This window comes from Paralichthys olivaceus, chromosome 20 (assembly GCF_024713975.1).
Source record: "Paralichthys olivaceus isolate ysfri-2021 chromosome 20, ASM2471397v2, whole genome shotgun sequence".
Classification (NCBI taxonomy): domain Eukaryota; kingdom Metazoa; phylum Chordata; class Actinopteri; order Pleuronectiformes; family Paralichthyidae; genus Paralichthys; species Paralichthys olivaceus.
In genome coordinates, this window is record NC_091112.1 from 15,458,120 (window position 1) to 15,478,102 (window position 19,983).

General features: G+C 42.1%; 1 protein-coding gene across 2 annotated transcripts; it reads left to right on the top strand.

The window, feature by feature from the left end:
* Positions 1-46: 46 nt before the first annotated feature.
* Positions 47-14,589, top strand: ldlrap1a (low density lipoprotein receptor adaptor protein 1a). 2 transcript variants are annotated; one of them, XM_069516804.1, is made up of 10 exons: positions 47-342; positions 7,760-7,902; positions 8,015-8,127; positions 8,306-8,420; positions 10,201-10,273; positions 10,379-10,474; positions 11,345-11,472; positions 11,627-11,661; positions 11,972-12,003; positions 13,622-14,589. In XM_069516804.1, the coding sequence occupies exons 1-10, from the start codon at positions 258-260 to the stop codon at positions 13,666-13,668; spliced, it is 867 nt and encodes a 288-aa protein (XP_069372905.1). In that variant the 5' UTR covers positions 47-257; the 3' UTR covers positions 13,669-14,589. The 2 variants fall into 2 exon arrangements, with proteins under 2 accessions (XP_069372905.1, XP_019945934.1); XM_020090375.2 differs by lacking the exon at positions 11,972-12,003 and having other exon boundaries at positions 75-342.
* Positions 14,590-19,983: the final 5,394 nt, after the last annotated feature.

The window sequence follows — 19,983 nt, forward strand, 5'->3', positions numbered from 1 at the left end:
GATGATCAATGAAGCTGCAATCACTGTGATCAACATTAAATGTCAGGTCTTTCCTCGTGCGGGTGAATTTAATTGTACTGAAAAGTCCGACGTGATGCAAACGCATCATCCGGGGTATTTCTGCCAGCACGTGAAGGCACCACAGGTCCATCCTCCGCGGCATCAACAGTCCGGTCAACAACACTTCTGCTGCCGCCGCCGCTGCTCCAGCTCCCCGCGGACACATCCAGCGACCCTCCGCTCTCTCGCACATCGACATGGACGCCCTCAGGTCGGCAGGGAGAGCCATCATCCGCAGCCCGAGCGCGGCCAAACAGTCGTGGAGCTCCGGCAGACACCGAAGTAAGAAAAGAGCTTTTTGAACATTTGTTTCAAAGTTGACTTTGACTTCACCTGAAACACTCGAGTCGCGCAGAAGTTGTTTGTTTGACAACTTCATCAACGTTTCCGAAGCTTTTCCGTTTTTAAACGTGATGTTGAAAGCGACGAAATGAAGTTGGCACATTTGGAAGTTTTGTGTTTGACAAAATCCGCTGCAGGAAAAAAAGGAGAAGGAAAAAAGAAAAACGCTGAAAGACGCAAAGGTTGTTTTGTCTTGTTCCGTGACTTTTATATTTCACTTGTCCTGAGGAATGTTTCCGATGCAGCTCACCCTGTTTCTTTCTTATCCTGGAGGTTAATGTTATTATGAACCTCGACAGAAAACGATCCAAGAAGAAGCAACTTGTTTTCTCTGGTTCCACTTTGGACCAAAACTATTCCTGTTGGAAAAAAGTTCATTTGCTTGTTTTTAACGCAGCTCATCTCTTTAAAATTCTGGAAATAAGAATGAATCCTGAGATCCAAGAAGCACCTTTTGTTTTCTCTTGTTTGGTTCCATTGTGGACCAAATATTAACCTGTGGGAATATTATTAGTAAGCTTGATTCCAATGCAGCTCATCCTGTTTCTTTAGTATCATGGAAGTTAATAATAATAATAATAAACATGTCACCTGATTAAGTTGAACTATTTTATTTTACAGAAATGATCTCTCTCGTATAGTGGTATATTTTTCTTACTTGAAACTATTTTAATGGATTTGAATCATCGGCCGATCCAATTACTTCGTTCATTGCCCTGATAAAAGCCTTAATTTTACAATCGATGTGATTTAATATCCGTGAGCCTTTTCAACTTGCCTCAGATTCTTTTATCTTGGTTAAAATATATCCATCCCCAAACTGAGGAGCGCCAGAGGGGCAGCACTGCTAGTTAACTGTTTTTGGACAAAACTTCTTTTATTGCCTTGTACTCACTTCAGCAGTATAGTGGATTCATGGATAACACCTCCAGAGTTTGTGTAGAGGTCATGGTCAAAAACTACAGCTCCCAGTGACCCTGTCTTTTGCTTAAGGGCACTTCAGCAGGAAGAGGTCCGTCCCCCCCGTCCCCCCCCCCCCCCCCCCCCCCCCCCCACACACACACACACACACACACACACTGCGGCACTAACATGAAACGCCTTTAAATGCCACTCTGGCGACCATTGTAGCTCTCAAGGGCCACTTTGTAAGCTAAATCTGACTTGATCCCGACCGGGTGGCGTGGAAAGCCTTGAAAGCACCCCCGCTTGTAACCAAGAGGACGAGGCAGGAATGCTGCATCGGGTCAGTCGGTGCACGGCCCCTGTTGGCCGTAGCTCAGGCCGGTCTATTTTAAATTCCATCAGAAAGGCCATTATGAAGCTACATGGTAGTAAGTACAGGCTGGATCACATAAACACATCCCACATTAGTGCATGTAACTTTAGGAGCAAACCAGGAGAAATGAGTAATGACTCAGGAATCTGAGACTCTTACATGCAGCACATGAGGAAGAGGGTTTAGCGTAGTTACGTCGGCACAGCTATCGGTGGCTGTAGTCTAGTTGGGATCATCCAAAAGTACAGCATGTGTGGTTAAAGATCAGTAAATAGAGCCGAGGAGCTGATATCTAATACGTCCACTGTGGAGGCTGCACAGCAAGCGGTCAGTGACGGATCCAGCAAGCACAGTACTGGAGTGGAGGGGTTTTCAGCATCACTGTAAACATGAAGCGACACATACCAGAATAAACTGCTGCTGTGTTTATCACACAGAGGTCAAAGTGTCGGCAATGCAAACTTTTCCCCCCTTTTTTAATTCATACGAGAGAGTTAAACCAAGCTTTTAACCAAGCAGTAAGATTTCTGTGCGAATTAGCTAGTTTTTTTGGACTGCAGTGTTTCCATGAGGCCTTTTAGCTTTAATTGGGCTCCTGCTCTGATTATGAGTGGAATTAAAAGCTCCTTGTAAATGCAGCCAGTGTGACCCACTTGTTGTAGAAGTGGTGTATTGTAGTATAGATTACCAGGTCTTCTCTGGGCTGCAGGGCACACATTCCTCACCAGCGCTGACCCATATCGCCCAGGCCTGACTTCCAGGTCCCCAACGGGACAAGTCAGGGGGGCGACAGGTACTGTCAGGACCAGAGGACCAGGAGAGACAAGTAGCATTTCACACAGATATTACCATAAATTGGGCACTACAGGTTTCCTCCACTTGCATTGAGGACAGACCTTTTCAACCACATGATGACTAACCCCATTTTTTAAAAATGCTGGTGCCCTACCCGCTCCGTAGCCACTTCTCTTCTCCGCCCTCAACAATCTAAGCTGGCACGCTGCCCTCACCAAGGACCAGCCAGAGGGTGCTCCTCTGCCGCAAACAATGTTTTTCCAGAGACTTCCTCGAATAGAAGTGTGCGACTCCACCTATCGCATAGTAACATCAGAACCAGTGCCAGAATGGGAATATTTCTTCCCTATTATAAAGCAGTTATTTCACCAAAGTGTAGGATTTGCACTCGGGTATCTTTTCTCCTTCTGTGAGGAGCCTTCTTCCTTCCTTTCTGTTTCCACCGTTACGTTCTGCCATTGTTGTCAGACTTTCCCATGCAGTGACACACTCCTATCTCTTATTTACTCTGCTGGCAAAGTGGTATTTTTAAAGTCTGCAAGAAAGCCTGTTTAAAATGTACTTAGAGTCAAAGGCCCTCTTGGCAACAAGAAGCAGGTGGAATCAGTACTTTCCTTCAGTTGCCGATGCAGCAGGTTGTATTTAAAGTGATTGGCCAGATTCAAACTCACCGGATCAGACGATGGAAAAGTTGTGAGGTTTTGTTGTTTTTGTGAAAAGTTGTGAGAGCAGCCAAAGAGTCAAACTGGCCTCTATAGACTGGCCTACACTGTGAGGACAGATATGAGAAGATATATGACGAGGCTTATTGTAAGCTGGCCCTGCTCCTCCTGCACATAACCTCCTGGGGTCAAGGAGCAAGGACTGTGATATGTTTACATATCAGTGCCATAACCTTCTGAGCTGTTTATGGCTCCTCTGTGTTGAATTTTGTTCTGTTTGCTAGTGGGTTCCTGCATGTTGAGCGAGTTCTCTCAAAGCTGAAGAGAACTCACAATTTGGGTAGGAATACAGAGTGTAAATGCACCGAACAATTTCTGTGGGAAAATAATTAAAGGCACATAGTTGATTGTCTCTTGTTTAATATTGATGAGTATTTTTAAATGGACCCCAATAATCGGACTTTTGACCTAATTCTGAGTAATACATTACTTTATCAGAGGTACATCTAGGATTTTTCTAAATCAGGGCTCATAAAAGGAGCCACAATTTTCACAGAGGGGCCAATGACATGTCCAACATTCATGCACAATCCCTGATTCAGTAAGGTGCATGCTCATCTTGCTCCTTGTTTAATGTTAGCACCATTGCTTTGATTACACAAATCATATGTTTAGAAATTTGACCCTTGTTCAAGCACATTATGTACCTTAAAAAACATATCATATTGCCTCATTTGTTGGTAGTGTTCTTAGTAAGTGAGTCATTTTTCTTTTTAAAAAACTACTGACAGGACAGGGGCAGTTGAGGGGCAAATCAGATTTTAGCTGGAGCCCATGCCCCCATGGCCTTGCCCCTAGATCCGCCCCTGACTTTGATTCTGATGTTTACATGAGTTGCATAGTCTGTTTAAGATGTCAAGCTGTTAGTAACCACCACATGTCCATGTTGCAAAAAGCTGACTAAGATTGAATTACTCCACGATTAATAATAATGATAATAATAATAATGATTTGATTTTGCTTATTCTGAGTATGACCATATTCAGATTAAGGTCATCAGAATCTGACGTTTACATGACAGTGTCTTATTCAAACTATTGTCTTAATTGGGTTAGTCACTGAATGTGTATTTGAATCTTTCCATCTAAATGATCTTGGAGCTAAATGTCTCTAAAATGTTGAACTTCATCACACCTGCAGAGATGTCCAGACCCACTAAACTTGTAAAACATTTCTATATCAGTAGAAATCTTGGCATCATCTCAGATCAGTTTGGATCCCATAAATTCAGAGTCGTTTTATTTTAGCCTTGTGGACGTTTATCAGTGGAGTTAAGAGAAATGTTAAATGGTGGCAGATGTTGGTTTTGTAAAAAAGCTCATTTGGCTCTGAGTGCTGTTGTGGTTCTAAGTTGCAGAACTGCAGTTGGTGGTTTCCACAGTGATTCAGTGTTTGGTGCAGACACACAAATCAGCCTGGATGTGAATTGCCTGTCAGTTTGGTCCTTTTTGGATCAGAACACTCACCGTGTTCAACAAAGGATTTAATGTGTGAACTCATCCATCAGTGTAGGATTTGATGAAGGAGCAGAAGACGACAGCGTTGTCTTATCTTTTTTAAATCACCTCTTCTTTCGTTCTTTCCCACTCTCATCAAAGACACGGCCACTGACCCTGCCATCACAAAAAAGCAAATTAATTTCTTTTACATCCAGTAATTTATCTCTCAACCAAAACTTACTGTCGGCTTGTATTTCCAGCAGAGTCACCTGGTTTTAGTTGGACTGGTTCGCATGTGCACACAACTGTTTCCTTTCATGCGTCGCTGTGTCTGACCTTTGATCCCACAGCCCTCCACACTGTGGTAGAGCAGTGCCTGGTACCTGCACTGCTGCTTTCATTTCATTCTTTCCCAGGACAGACAAAACTGATTCTGACACTGTATTCCAAACTAGTTGGCCATCCAGTGCTGTCCTTCCCCAGGATAACGGTCTTTTAGTCACCACAGTTAATACAGAGTGTTTTTTGCCCATATCTTTATTTAACTTATTGATTCCACGTACAGATTTGTACTGATTTCCCTCTAAACACTACACTTGCACTTAAATACCCTCTGCTTGTGCTTAGATTTGCTATGTGTGTGATCAAACTGTGCTCTTGAACATAGTATTTTGTTGCTTGGGCAGATTTCCTGTGCTCCAGCTTCAGCTCTTCTCCTTGCACTGATACTGAAGTGTCACTCACCCCAACACATGTAACCACATTGAAGGTGGGATGATACCTGACATTCTATTGGTTGAGGAACAAAATCTCAGAGTGGAAGCACTGAAGCACATGGTTTGAGCATAAGCAGAGCATATCTAAGCACAAGCAGGCAGGGTATACTAGAGTGTGAGTGTTTTAAGTTAAAGCAATTCAGACTCTACAAATGAAATCAACAAACCTTGCTGTCAAACTTAAGGAGCACTGTTGAATAAAGATAGGGGGAAAATAAACCTATAGTCCAGTCTTTCCTAGAACAGTCTGTAAAACTTTAACTGGAACCTGCTTCAGTCATCCTGCTAAAAGTCTTGTGGGTGGTCCCTTAATGTGTTTGAATTTTGTTGTGGATGGTGGTTCAAGCTAAAAACAAAATACACAATCATCAGCCACAGAGAGTATATATGTTCCTGTGGTTCCTTTTTCAACAACTTGTAATACTGTAAAACTTCTGGACAAAACCAAATTAAACTTTTTATAGAAACATTACCAAGCGTATGGAATTTAGAAATTAAATAAACACTTATATATTTGTATAAATAGGATGAATTTAGGGATTATTCAAATTCAAAAAGATTAAATATTCATGGAATTATTTTTAAATAGTAGTTTTTAGCTTTTCGATTATTTCAGCTTTGCTATTGGTAAACGCCTATGGATGGTAGTGTCCACTGGATGATGTGTAACTCATGTCTGGTCCTGAAATACTGTAGCAACTGCTGGATGAGTTTGAGTTATCTGAAAAATGTGAGGTTTATGGTCCCCAGAGGATAAATCCCACTGATTCTCATTATAGTTAATTTAAGATAAATGTCTTTTATCTGCTTCATTCAAACAAGGATCTCTGTCAACCTTTAGAAAACCCCCATGTGATTCTGACTTGACAAAGCACAACCCCCCCCCCCCTCATTTATAGTGTGTCCACAAGGTGTGCGTGCATGTGTGTGTCAACATGTGTCTGCATGAGTGTGTGGTATGCACTACATCCCAGAGGAGTTATGTGCTGGGAGGATGGATTTCTCGGTATCTGAGATGTTTTTCCTCCTTTTGGCTTCTCCCCTCCTTTTTGCTCTCAGAGGAAATCTCTGTAAACACAGCCCACAGGGTCAGGGCCAGACAGCCCTGCTCAGAAAAAGATAAGAAACTTCATGGAGGTAGCTGCTGTTCTTTTGACACTCCTCGTGATTTTCTGAGAGAACATATTGGCGTGTGATCTTTTTAATTTTTGCAGAAGTTAACATAAAAGTTGAGACAGTAATGCACTTTCAGAGTGACGTCCGTGGCCTAGTTTGGGGAATGTTATGTTACTCTTCAGAAAGGAGAACCACACTTTCCTCTTATCACTGCATGTCAGAGTCCATGTATCTTTGCTCTCATCTCTTTGCCTTTTTATTGTCAAGCGCTATAAGTTGTTTTGGAGTTGAAATATTTACTTTACATCGACCGTACCTCTGACCTAGATACCCTGTTTTGCCTTTCCACCTCAGGGAGAGAGCAGATGAAATGGCTCGGCTTTAAAAAATCGACGTGGGATGTTTACATTTCCTCTGATTGGTGTTTTTCTCGAACACCCATGAATGTTCTCACGACTAAAGTTAATTTGGGGATATGAAATTGAGAGAAAAGCAGCTGTGAAGCTGTAACCAACTAATATTTGATGTTTCTAAACTTGATGAGCGGCACAGTGGTGCAGTGGGTTAGCACTTTTGCATCACAACAACAAGGTTCTAGGTTTGAACCCGACCTCTCTGTGTGGAGTTTGCATGTTGTCTGCATATCTGTGTCTCCCCGTACTCTGGCTTCCTCCTGCAGTCCAAATGTGCAGGTTGGGTCGATTTCAGACATGCACTGAACTTGAACTGAAGTTTTCTAGGGCCTGTATGTGAGAATGGAAATGTCACTTGCTGCGGCCAAGTTCAGGAACCTGCCAGCCATACATGTAGAAGATGCAGATAAAGATGTCAACTTTCAAACAAGATTCAAAAGCTTTTGACGATGCCAACGCTGAATTTATACGTCATGTCCAGCCTCTTGTATGCTTTGCCCAGGCGGCAACCCTGACCTGAATGTTGCAGACATTTTCCTGTATGTTCTGCTGCATTCTTCATATGTGAAAGGTTAAGTCAGTTCATGCCTCGGTTTAAATTGTTTAAATTGCCCATCGGCGTGAGCACAAATGTTTTTCTCTCAGCCGTGTGATAGACCTGTCCAGGATGTACCCCCGTCTACCACTCAGTGTCAGCTGAGATTGGCTCCAGCCACTTAATGAATAAATGAACTTGATGAATGGGTGCAGCAACAAAATGTTTATTGACCCACATTTCTCGTACAATACATTTCATTTTTTCTCTCTCTCCCTGCAGAGCTTCCAGAGAACTGGACTGACACACGGGAGACCATTTTAGAGGGCATGACCTTTAACCTTCGTCACCTTGGCATGACGCTGGTGGACCAGCCTAAGGGAGAGGACCTTTCAGCTGCTGCTGTGAAGAGGATTGTTGCCACGGTGAGAGCTGGAGCAACAATCGCAATGTCACGAAGTTCGATTTTTGCGTATTTTCACAGTTGACAATATTCACCGCAATCAAATTGTGATTGAACAAATGTGTCTTTAACAGGCTAAAGCCAGTGGGAAGAAGCCAGAGAAGGTCGCTCTAAAGGTTTCCCCTCAGGGGATAGTGCTGCACAACAGCCTGACCAATAAACTCCTGGAAAACGTCTCCATTTACAGGTACGTGCAGCGCTGAGGGTTTTTGTAGACTGTTGGCATATCAGTGTGTTGTTCCACTTACAAGCTGTCATTTAGATTAATGCTGTGTAGGTGGTCTAGCACATGGTTTCCTTATCCCATGAACCCTGCTTAAACACTCTGAATGCTGTTTGTCTAACCAGTGACCTCTGACCCGCAGAATATCCTACTGCACAGTGGACAAGCTGCACGATAAAGTGTTTGCTTACATCGCTCAGAACACCCTCAACGGGACCCTGGAGTGCCACGCCTACCTCTGCTCCAAGAGGAAAGTGGTGAGTTGTTAGACTGGAGTAGCGCTCTTATGTTTAATTCAAGACGAGGATGAATAACCAGAGCGCAGTGAGTTTTAAATTCACTCAACATCAGCTCATTATGAATTTCTCAGTCAGAGTCCAGTGTATGTTTTGAGTGGATTTTTTTATGGGACAAGTATCGAAACTATAAATAAAGGCTTTGAAGTTTGAAAGCTTGAAATCAAATAAAACATTTTTTGCGTGATTGAAAGTTTTTTTTTGAATCTCTAGAAAACTGTTGCACTAATTTGAAAGGGTTTTTCCCAACACATTATCAAGAGTTTTATATTTCTCAATGACCATGGACTGAAGGTGTACCTCCACAGAGTTTCTAAATAGGTTTTCCTACAGATATACACCAGTTTTCAGATCTCACATTCATGAGGTTTGCATTTCACTGGTGGGAGAAAAGAGACAAATTTGAAGAACATGTTGGAGAAACCGTGTAAAAAGAGAGCTGCAGTTTTTTAAAAGGGATACAACTCAAATACAAAAAAATTTTTGCGGAGATTTTAATAGTTTTATCATCAAAACATTATGCAAGGATTCAAGACTGTGTTTCAATTGTGCAAAACAGTTTTTGTTTCTAGATTTTAACGATTCAAAGCCTTTTTTTCAGTTTCATAGTATAGCATGATATTCATCCCTCAGATTCAAACCTGTCAGCGTTCTCAGGTTGATCATTTTAACCTCCCTGAGCCTGTGACCTCTGGGTCAGCAGGGCAAGTGTCACAGGTTCCAAGTGACTCCTCTTCCTCCAAATGCTTGTTGGACTAAGTTGAATGCCCGGATGCACTTCTTGGTGTACACATGATTTTTCCTGTAACTAAGCTCCTCTGCATTTCCTACACTGTAGCTCTGCCTCACCTCTTCCTCCTTCCTCAGAGGAAACCCTAGAAGTGAAGCTCGTTGTGCCCTCTATCTTCTTCCTGTGTGTTGAAAAATAGAAGGGCACTTTTCCTCTCATCTTACCTTCAACCACACTTATCCCGCTTTTCTCCCAGGATAACATGATAATACCCTGCTTCCTTTATACTTGATTCTCATCAGGCTTATGGAGATGTTGCTGATGCCCTCTTTCTGTCCTCTGCCATAGCAGCACACACAACTTTGATTTAACTATTGGAAAGAGCTTGCTTTCTATGGTTTCTCATTTTAATTATATTCCTCATAGCCAGTCTATTCTTAATGAATAAATAGAATTATCTCAATTCAGCTGGCTTAAGGTGAAATCATCTTCTCTCAGCCTCTTGCATGTTACATCAATGGCACAACTAGAAATGTCAAACACTGAAGTGACTGTGGTTGTTTTCTATTTAAGGACCATAGAGAAATGGTCAATATTTCATAGAAATACTCTTCTATTATTTTTAGAGAACTCACTTCTGGGGACAACTGTATTATCAGCATTGCAACTGTGCTTGTTTTAAATCAAGTTTCAAAAAGTCCAATGACAATATTAGCTGATTTATATTTCTACTAGAAACACACAATATAACATTTTCAAGGCAAAGATCCCTTATGTTAAGTCGTGGAAGAGCAACACATTTACATGTAGAATCAGGGTGCAGTTGAAATTTCACTCTGCATCACGATCACAACAACAGGATCAGTTCAGGAAATAAGTGGCTCATTGTGAACAAGGTCCCCAATAAGCTAATAGTCTTATGTTTGACCGGGTTTCATTGGGTCAGTGAACACAGATGAACTGTCTTCACTCACGGTCTGTTACAAACTGTATTTCTCTCCTGCTCTCCAGGCTCAGGCTGTGGCTTTGACTGTGGCCCAGGCCTTCACAGTAGCTTTTGAACTCTGGCAAGTGGCCAAAGAAGGTAGACACCTCGCTCCCCACTCGTCAAGTCACACACACACATGCACACGCACACACACACACACCATCTTGACTTGCTTGTGTCTCTTTACTTCTCTCTCCCTAGAGAAAGGGAAAAGAGGGAAGTCTGGTTCAGCTGGAGAAGCGAGCAGCAGTTCTCATTCAGAGAGATCTAACAGCCTGGGGAGTCTGAAGGGGACAGGTAAAAAAATAAAACAAGAGTCTGCAGTAAGGCTTGTGGTTCTGTGAGAGTTCTTAGGCTCAGCACAGGGCTTTGAATCATTGACTCTAAGTCAAGCTGCAGCATCAAATAACGAATTAAACCAAACTTGCCATAGCATGGACATACATCAGTGTAGAACTACCGAAAATGACAGAAACCATCTTTGAGAAAAATGTATATGATGTGTTTTTAAACTTTTCAATGTGGTCCATGTCTAATCTGTTAGCACTTAACCCAGATCACAGCTGCGGTTGATGGGACTTTTGTAGGACATAAGTCAAAGTGTTGGACAACTTTTTGACCTGCTGGTGGCGCTTGTTCTGTTTAACTGTTTATTCTTGAAGGAACATAAATAGGTTTGTACCATCACGGCAAAGATATGTCAATAAAAAACCAAAATGTCAACCTCATGCTGACACTAGAGGAAAGGTCAGGACATCAGCGTCATAATTTTATTCTCAAGGGAATGTGAACAGATGACGCAGATTTCAAGGCTCTCACTCAGGATATTTCCCTCTGACGCTTAAATGTCAACCTCAATCTGGCCAAAGTCAGTCAGGGGACCAATCTGGGGACCGTGGATTTCTAAATGAAATCTAACAACAGATTCAGACAATTTGAGTGTGAGTCTTTTCTCAAACCTCTAAACCTTCATGTGTGGACCTTTTTTCTTCTTCATTAGTGTTAATCTAAGAACGGCAGGTTTATCTCCATTTTTCATCCAGCACCGATTGCTGAAGCCTCACTGGGCCATTAGCATAGCTGTCAATGATTTACATTCAGTATAGATTGATTACCTTTATGTGGTAAAACAACGATTGATTGTCCTTCCTTTCACTTCACAACTAGATGTTGCCACAGACAACCTATTGAACTTTGAGGACAGTGTGAATGTTGTGGTTGAGACCAATGGGAATATGGAAGAGGATCAGTTGGACAATCACAGGCCCCCGGAGACCAATAACAACCCTGCCTGGGTACGATTCTCCTCTTCTGCTCTTGTCTATATATATATAGATAAATATATTTCATTATTTCTATTGTTATCTCCTGTTTTTACGGGATGTGTGTTCTGTTCCCCTATATTTTGTCTATTACTGTCTATTTAGCCAAGATTCATTTTCTTTTCAGGAGAAAGAGGATGGTTTGGATGAAGCCTTCTCCAGGTGAGATCATTTTTGTTTTAATCATTTTGTTCACGAGTGAAATTGATTCAGACTGATTCCTCTTCTGCTTGATTGTTTTGATCCCCGTCCCCAAAAATTCTGCCATGTCAAATCCTCCAGTATCTCATAGCTGCTGCTTGGCTCCACAGTGCCATGTACTGATGATTTGTGTGTACTGCACAACCTTGGGATTTCCTCCAGGATATGAAGGATAACCTCGACAGAAATGATGCAATCAGTGACTTATTATAGTTTGGTTGACCACTGAGCTTTGAACTGTCCTCAATCTACTGTGTGTTTGTGTCTCCAGCTGTGCTCTGGATAGCTATGGTTCATGTCCAGGTAAAGTTGAGCACCTCTGTCTCACTGTGTAGCGTAGTGACCTGAATCACTAACCTAACCTAAATCCATTCCATCCAACCATCTTCAAACCCAATGACACAGTTTATAGGTCAGTAGTGTGAAATAGCTTCATGTGTTCTTTATTCACTCCTACATGGAGAAAGTGTCGGCTGGGTTTACAAAAGGAAACTGATTCAAAGTGCAGAATTTCAGTCCAAGTGAAAAAATGCCATCATCTCTACCCGTCTCATCATCACCAAAATTGAATAACCCTTTCTGTTATAGACTGTTTGTGTGTTTGTTTGTGTGTGTGTTCCTGTACTTGTATCTTTGAGAGGACAGTTTGAAGCAAAAACCCACTAGAGTGAGGACATTTTGACATTTTGTCCTCACTTTTCCAATGGGCTGTTTGTCGGGTAAGACTTTGTTTTAGGGTTAGGGTTAGAATTAGCTTTAGGGTTAGACATTTAGTTTGGATGGTTAGGGTAAGGGGCTAGGGAATTTATTATGTCAATGAGTGTCCTCACTAAGATAGAAGTACAAACGTGTGTGTGGACCACAGAAATGGAAATAATGGGACTTCAGCGTCCACAAAAAGCTTTGTTGTGCAGTGATTGTGTTTGTGGTCAGTGGTATAAAAGTGGAGCAGTGAGTCTTAACTGAACCTCAGAGACCATTGCACTGTTTGCCCTGTGGTTGTAATGAACATCATGTCTCGAAGTAATCCTGTCGATCTCCAGCCAGACTTTGTTTACATGAATTATCTCTGAGAGAAAACATGGCTGTATGCAGCCAAACAGAACAACACAGATAACAACTGACGTGTGGTTTCAGTTATATAACAGGTCTGAGCTGCTGCGGAGGCAGCATTTAAATCACTAGTTGACCTGAAGCTCAGTGAAAGAATCTGCAGCTACTCAAGCTACACAACATTAGCCTGAAGTCATCTGAAAAAGAAGAGCAGGAAGAGAAGACGGTTGTAACTGGGGAAAAACAAATCAGACTACGCTGTAGTACAAAATAAGACATCTTGCTGGACATCTAAGATCATGAATTCCAGCTTGTGATCTTTTCCAGTGTATCCCAGCTTCAGGCTACATGAGTTGCTGTCGTATGATCGGGAGTCATGCAGTCATAGTAGGCTCACACATTACACACTATTTCATCAGGCGAAACCCCGGACTACTTCGTCTGATCACCAAACTACATTTGGTGATCAGACGGAAATCACAAGCTAGAAGAGACACACTGATTCCTTTCATGGATTCTTGCCCAGTTACTGGTTTCTTTCTCAGCCGTGTCCCATCTTTACATCAAGTTTTGTGGAAATCCCTTTAGTACTTTTTAACCTGATCCTGTTCACAAGCAAACCAACCTACAAACGAAACATACAGCGGTAACAAATGCACCAGTGAGTCACACTGATGCAGTGGGTGACATGTTCTTTCATTACGATGATTGCGGACACTGAATCACTCCCACATTCACCACATAAGCTTCTGTTGACAGAACATCAGGATGGTGAACTTTGACCCCTGTGTGTCCTCAGCCATGTCCAGCACATTGTCTTCAGAGAGCTCCTTATTTCTCCTCATCATTTCCTCCTCTGTCTCCTCAGACTGGCAGTGTCGCGTACTAACCCCCAGGTCCTGGACATTGGGGTGATGCCACACGAGTGGCTCACAGAACCCGACTGGGACAGCACCAATGGAAACACTCCACGTGGTCTCAGCCCGTTCGGGGACGATATCTTCGGGTTCTGACCACCACAAACCCAGCGGAGAGCGACAACGACTGAGGCGAGGAGGGGAGAGAGCGGAGTCTTTATGTCTTTCTATGAATTAACCAGCCATCAGCGTCCCTGCATATGGAAGATGAGGATACAGTAAATCCATAAGGGAATACGTGTGGAACTGTGAGATTACGTTTGGCCACTTCAGCTTGTTGTTGCCTCCTTCACGTGGACAATTCTTTACATGTTGTGCTGCCCCCTGCAGACCAAAGCAATAATCTCTTCTTTCACAGTTATTTTCCTGTCACTACACTGCAAACATTCCTCTTTTATCTTATGTCAGCGTCTGTTCTCCTTTTTGTTACATAACATCTTCTGTTTCTGTAGTTTGGGCATTATAATCTTTGTTTTGTACATGTGTTTAGTAATAATTTATAGTTAAATAATTTTTTTTGTATGTATATATATATATATGGATGAAGACAAGAGTTTGATTTAATTGAGACTGATGTACAGATTATCAACAGGCCTTAATAACAGCAGGACAATCAGCTATGCTACATCTTTCAGTTGTTTATGTACAGTATCAGTGGATTTATCCTTCCACCACATTGGATGTAACCTAAAGATTGATATATTTCTATAATCGGAAAATCACTCTAGTTGTTGTGTTCATATGAAATCAACCAGTGGCTCGTTCAAAACTGTTTGCAGGAGTGACGTTTCCTCTGCAGTGTAACAGTGTCCTCTTGAATGAAGCCCAGCAGTGCTCACCATTTCAATGTACATTTTAACCAATCAACATTGTATAGAATTAAAATATATTCATGAATAAAAAATGGGTTGATTTGCAATATTTGATGTAATTTATGAACAATTTCAGCAGTTGCAGGATCTAGAGCTGCAAGGAACATGGTGCGACTGAGGTTCAATGTTCAGTCTTGAAGTTTCCATCACAAGGGCCATTTAGTAGCCGATATGCTTTGTCATTTACAAGGTAAAAATCTAGGACAGTATGACGAGTAAAGGTCGTAATTTAATAAGAAAAGAACTCAACATTACAAGACTACATTCATAATTTAATAACAGAAAGTGATAAAATGAGAATAAAGGTGTACTTTAATTAGAAAGTTATATTATAAGAATAAAGTGGGAATTTAATGAGAAAAAAAGTCATATTACGGAAATAAAGTCATAATATGAGAAAAACTTTTAATATTATGAGGATTAATAAAGTTCTTAAGGGAAGGAGTGCCAGTGCTCACTGGAGTTCCACTTCTTCTGGATCCAAAGTCTTGAAACAATCTCTTTGTTTCTTCACAAACTACGAAACAACTTTTAATATCACACAGATGTCACCAACACCAAACCTTTCCTCCTCCACAAGACAATTTCCCACGAGTCTGTGTGGTTCTTTCGTCAGAATAGACATATTACACAATATTTTCACGGTCCTTATAGTTCTGATAATGTGGTGCTGATGTGACAAAGTATTAAGTAGTACGTTATTTGTGAAACCTAAAGTATAATTTAACAAGATGCTGACAGAAACTATTCTGCTTGAAGCTTTAAATTATGTTGTTTTTCCCCCCTCTCCAGACTGTGTACAGTCTTCATGCTAAGCTAAGCTAAAGGTCAGGCTGTGTGATCGGACAGACGGCCTTCTTCAGGTATTTCACTTTTTGTATGAATCAAACAAATGAGGCATAATGTGTGAAAATGTGCATCGATTGCACAAAAATCAGGGATGGTGAAGTGCCATGTGATATCATGTGATATGATTAAATCTAAATTCTCCAGGATGAAGTGAGTTTAACAACTATTGTTGAGGCGGCAACTTTGTTTTGTAGGAATTTATTCTAACTGGCTTCGAAGCGAAAAGAACATGAAACAAATGGAGCCGTCCTCTGGCATTTGTTAGAGCGAGGAGCTGTTTCATGGAGCCCTGCAGGACACCACCTGCAGTGTGATGCATGTGTGTGTGGATCCCTGCATCTTTCTCCCAGCAGGAGTCTCCACGGTCTACCGCCCTCAGCCACAGTTCTCAGGTTACTGCATATATTCTCACTTCCCTCCACCTACGCTGACTTCCTCGGGTCCAACACGTGACAAATGTTTGTGACAACTGGTAATTTGGTTTCCTCCGTGTGGTGCCTCACTGGATATGAAGTTCTCAGGGGACAGAGGGGAAGTAAGTTTATCCCACCAGCAGGTGGCAGTCCTGCACTAACATATAAGATGGGGCCCAGGCTACAGCTGAGGCGACTGTCCTCACAGTATTTGATGCTGGTCACATCTTCATCTCAGCCCGGACCCGAGCGGACATTTGTACTCCCTGTTGCCAGGCGATGATGTTACAGCATGTCTGATGAGCTGTCCTCCTCCTGCTCTGTCCTGGCCGGTCAGGACAGGTCAGGGTAGGTGTGCGAGTGTCACTTTGTTGGCTGCAGAGGATGCTTTGTGTCAAACGGATCTGTACAAGTACCAGAGAGAGGAACATGATGGCAGGGGAGAGGACACTCCAGACTTCAACGTCATCAAGCTGCACACAGCACACATTCCTCACCACGTTCTGTATTCAACCCGTGTGTGTGTGTGTGAACAGAATTCTGCAGGGCTGAAAGTCACACACCCCCTCCTTTCTCTTAACAGGCTCTGGTTCAGTGAAGCAGGGTTTTTTTTACAATTCGTCCCGACAAGCTTACTTAACCACCTGCATTATTTAACAGTCTTTTCCTCAAAGGGAGCTCTGACGCTCCCTCTGTAAGTTTGATGAAAGCATGCCCACTAAGAAACAGCCAGGCGAGCGTCTCCTCTCAGGGAGAGGACAGATACTGTGAAGGCCCCACACACAGCTTAAGTGGCAGCAGGAGCTCAAAGTGAGTCATGTGCACCAAGGTCAAGTGACTCCATGAGATATGTTTGCAGCAAACTCTGTGTGTGACGTTTCAAATGAGCAGCTTTTCCTTTTTTGGGGGGTCGGTGTGTGTTTTTATTGATGCGTGATGAAGGTGAATATTAAATTTCTCACTCCAGTGAAAACCTGCACAAAGGAAGCACTTACATATCTTCAATTCAGACACATCCTGCACGTCTCTGGTCATCCGGCCTGTGTAAAAGTCTGAGGTGTAAACCCTCACTTCATTATATACACTCAGTATAAAGAGGAAATAAGTTGCAGCTCTGCTCCTTCCCAACCCTTTCGAGCCTGAAGCAGAGGGGAAGGAAATGAAACCTGAAATTAGCGTATAAAGGAATAGTTTGACAGTTTCACACATAAGCAGTGTTTTGTTAATGCATCATAAAAGCTGCTGTAGCTCAAAGTTCAGTTCACACAGATTCAAATAAAGTAGTTCATGTTCATAGTTCACAATTCACACACTCACAAAAATAAACTACTTCTTGTTTATTTCTTCCATTTAAAAAAAACTCTTCCTCCTCATCCACCCCCAGCCCTATAGCACTGCCTAGTGTATAGTTTAACACAATAACTGGACCCAAACACTAAACTCAGACGCAGAGGCAGAGTGAAAGTGATTAGAACATGCAACAGGAGAATCCAACAGTTTGTATGTGAGAGCAGAAAGGTAGGTGATGAATCCAATCGAGATGGAACATAACAAAAGCCAGACTGACACAGAGAGCTGCTAAAACAGACACAAGGTATGAACCTGAGTCAAAACAGTAAAGCAGGAGTAAGGATAGCAGGCACAAATCAAAAAAGCACAAATCAAAAAAGCACAAACAGCAGTCTCAGTGGTTACCAACTTTAACGGACCTGGGGCTTAAATATGGCAGCGGCAGGTGGGTTTGGTTTGCATGATGATAGGCAACAGGTGTGACGGAGCGAGGAGGAGGAGCAGAGCTGGGGGGAGGGAAACTTCAGATCCTAACAGCCACATACCAAACTCAATGCATGAAGTCCTTTAGTAGGGAAACACTCAGTAATAAAATAGTAAAAAAAATATAATAGAAACACAAAGTCTTGAAACTGGAAGAATAGACAATGATTATTGTGCAGGTAAATTAATTGAAAACAAGTTTATTTCTCTCCACGCTCCAAGTGTTTGCTCGTTGTGGGAAATGTTTGGTTTCTCTAAAATATTTTGACCTCATGTTCGGGGCCTTGAGATAACGTAAAGTGGTGATTTGGCGCTATACAAATAAAACGGAATTGAAAACCTGGGTGTGCTAGTAAAGGTGCATGTGGTCATGGGAGCAGAACTGGTTGTAGCAGGAAGGAGGGACCTGCAATTTCTGTCCTTCAGATGCTTTGGGTGAATCACTGAATTGGGGGATTTAGCTGAATTATTAACTCACAAAATGTTTTCATTGTTGATTGTATGACTTTTAGCAGGATTGTGCAAAAACCACAGGGCTGAGTTTATTGGTGGATGGGTGGGGTACAGGCCAATGAAGAACCCATTAACTTTTGGAGCAGTTTTAATTAAAGGACTGGATACAGAATTTTTATCTTTGTCTTTTTGAGATAACTAAAGCATAGATCTGAATAAAGAGATAACCAGGTATATTTAGGGAACTGTTATCTATGATGATGGAATGTAAGGGGACTGCGCTCTTGTACCATTCAAGTTATTGAATCACAGACACAAATTACTTTTGAAAGCACATGTTTTAGCTCTTAAACAATATGCCATAAAGCAGGAAAACCTAAAAACAGGTTAGTGTTCAAATGTAATCCAGCTCTTTTTATATTTATTATGCAGAAAGTGGGAAAAAAAGAGGTGCACAACACGAATACTCTGTGGAAACCTTATTTAACCTGCATGAACCAAATTATGCAGCAAAACTCAAAATAGATGAGAGGCTGGTCCAGGTTCCATGACTGGCTTCATTACAGTCACCTCTCATAAAATGTTCTTCTTCTGATGTTTGTTGGCAGTTGGCTCACAGCTTTTCACTGCGTTCAACTGTGTGTGTTTGTTTTCTCTTTTCACAGAGCCAGGCTAGCAGCTCTTTTTAGCTGTTTTTATGCTGTTAGGCAAGTGATCTCAGGCTCCAACTTAATTTAGTGAGCAGGTAACTTATTCTACTATAACTACTACTACAAATAATAATATAATAATAAAAACCATTATTTCTATTGCAGCATTTAAAATTTAATTAACGAGGTGTTCCAAAAAAATATATAAGTGCAAAGTTAGCAAATCACAGAAAAGTCAGATCAGACTGTAAACATCAAGCCCACAGGCAGAAGGTGACATGGATGGAGGTTTCTGGCTTTCACTCGACAGCAAACTCTCGTGGGTAAACAGACTTTGCAGGGGTCAAAGAGGATATACAGTGGTTATGTCATACACACACACACAGGCGCACAACTTCACAACTCGGTGTGTGCTTCCTGTTATTGTTCAGCTGAGACAAGCACTGCAGCAGAACTGGCTCAGCATCGAGTAAACATTTAAGCAAACTAATCCATAGCTTTAGCTTCACGGAAGATGAATCTCCAGCAGCTGCGATCGATGCCATTCTTAATTCACATATCTAATAAATTTCAAACTTAATGTGACCTGCCAGCCATAATGTATTGGAGCAGTTGGTTGGAGAAATGGTGACATTAATTTTGCATTGTTCCTCTGTCTGGGTATTCAGATAACAGCCTTGAGTGCAGGGGGACAGAGTCACACTTGAAAGGGGAGGAGAGCTCAGTTTATAATCCTGTTGATGCGTGTCCGTCCATGTGCCGTGTGGCTGTGTCTTCACATCCTTGACGTCCACATCACATCTGACACACACCGACCTAGCTTCCTGCCATCCAGTGCTGGAACAGAAGAACAGAACAGAACCAAGAACACGAGTGTTTGCCTCATTAGGCTCCATCAGCCTCCTCTGGCAATCTACTGAGTCATCATCTGCCACCACTGTGTCATCATAAAGCAAATATATATTTGATCTGACATAACAGCATTAGCTTGTGTGTGTGTAAGTCGAACCAAGTGTGTGAACACCTGCAGTTGTGCACTCTCTGAGTCTAGTCAATGTTTCCAGTTCCACAGGATGCCCAGGATGTGTGGGAGTGAGTGTGACTGTGTGTGTGTGTTGACTTGACTTTGAAGGCCTGGGCTATCTATCGCAATCTAACCGTGTCATGCCCCGTATGCTTGAGGCCAACTTCAGGCCACCCACACCCTCTGTTAGGTTTCAGAGAGACAACTCCCACACTTACCAAACTCTCAAGTGATTTAGGTGTGTGTGGGTTTGATTAAAATCAGATAAAGGCCAGCAGA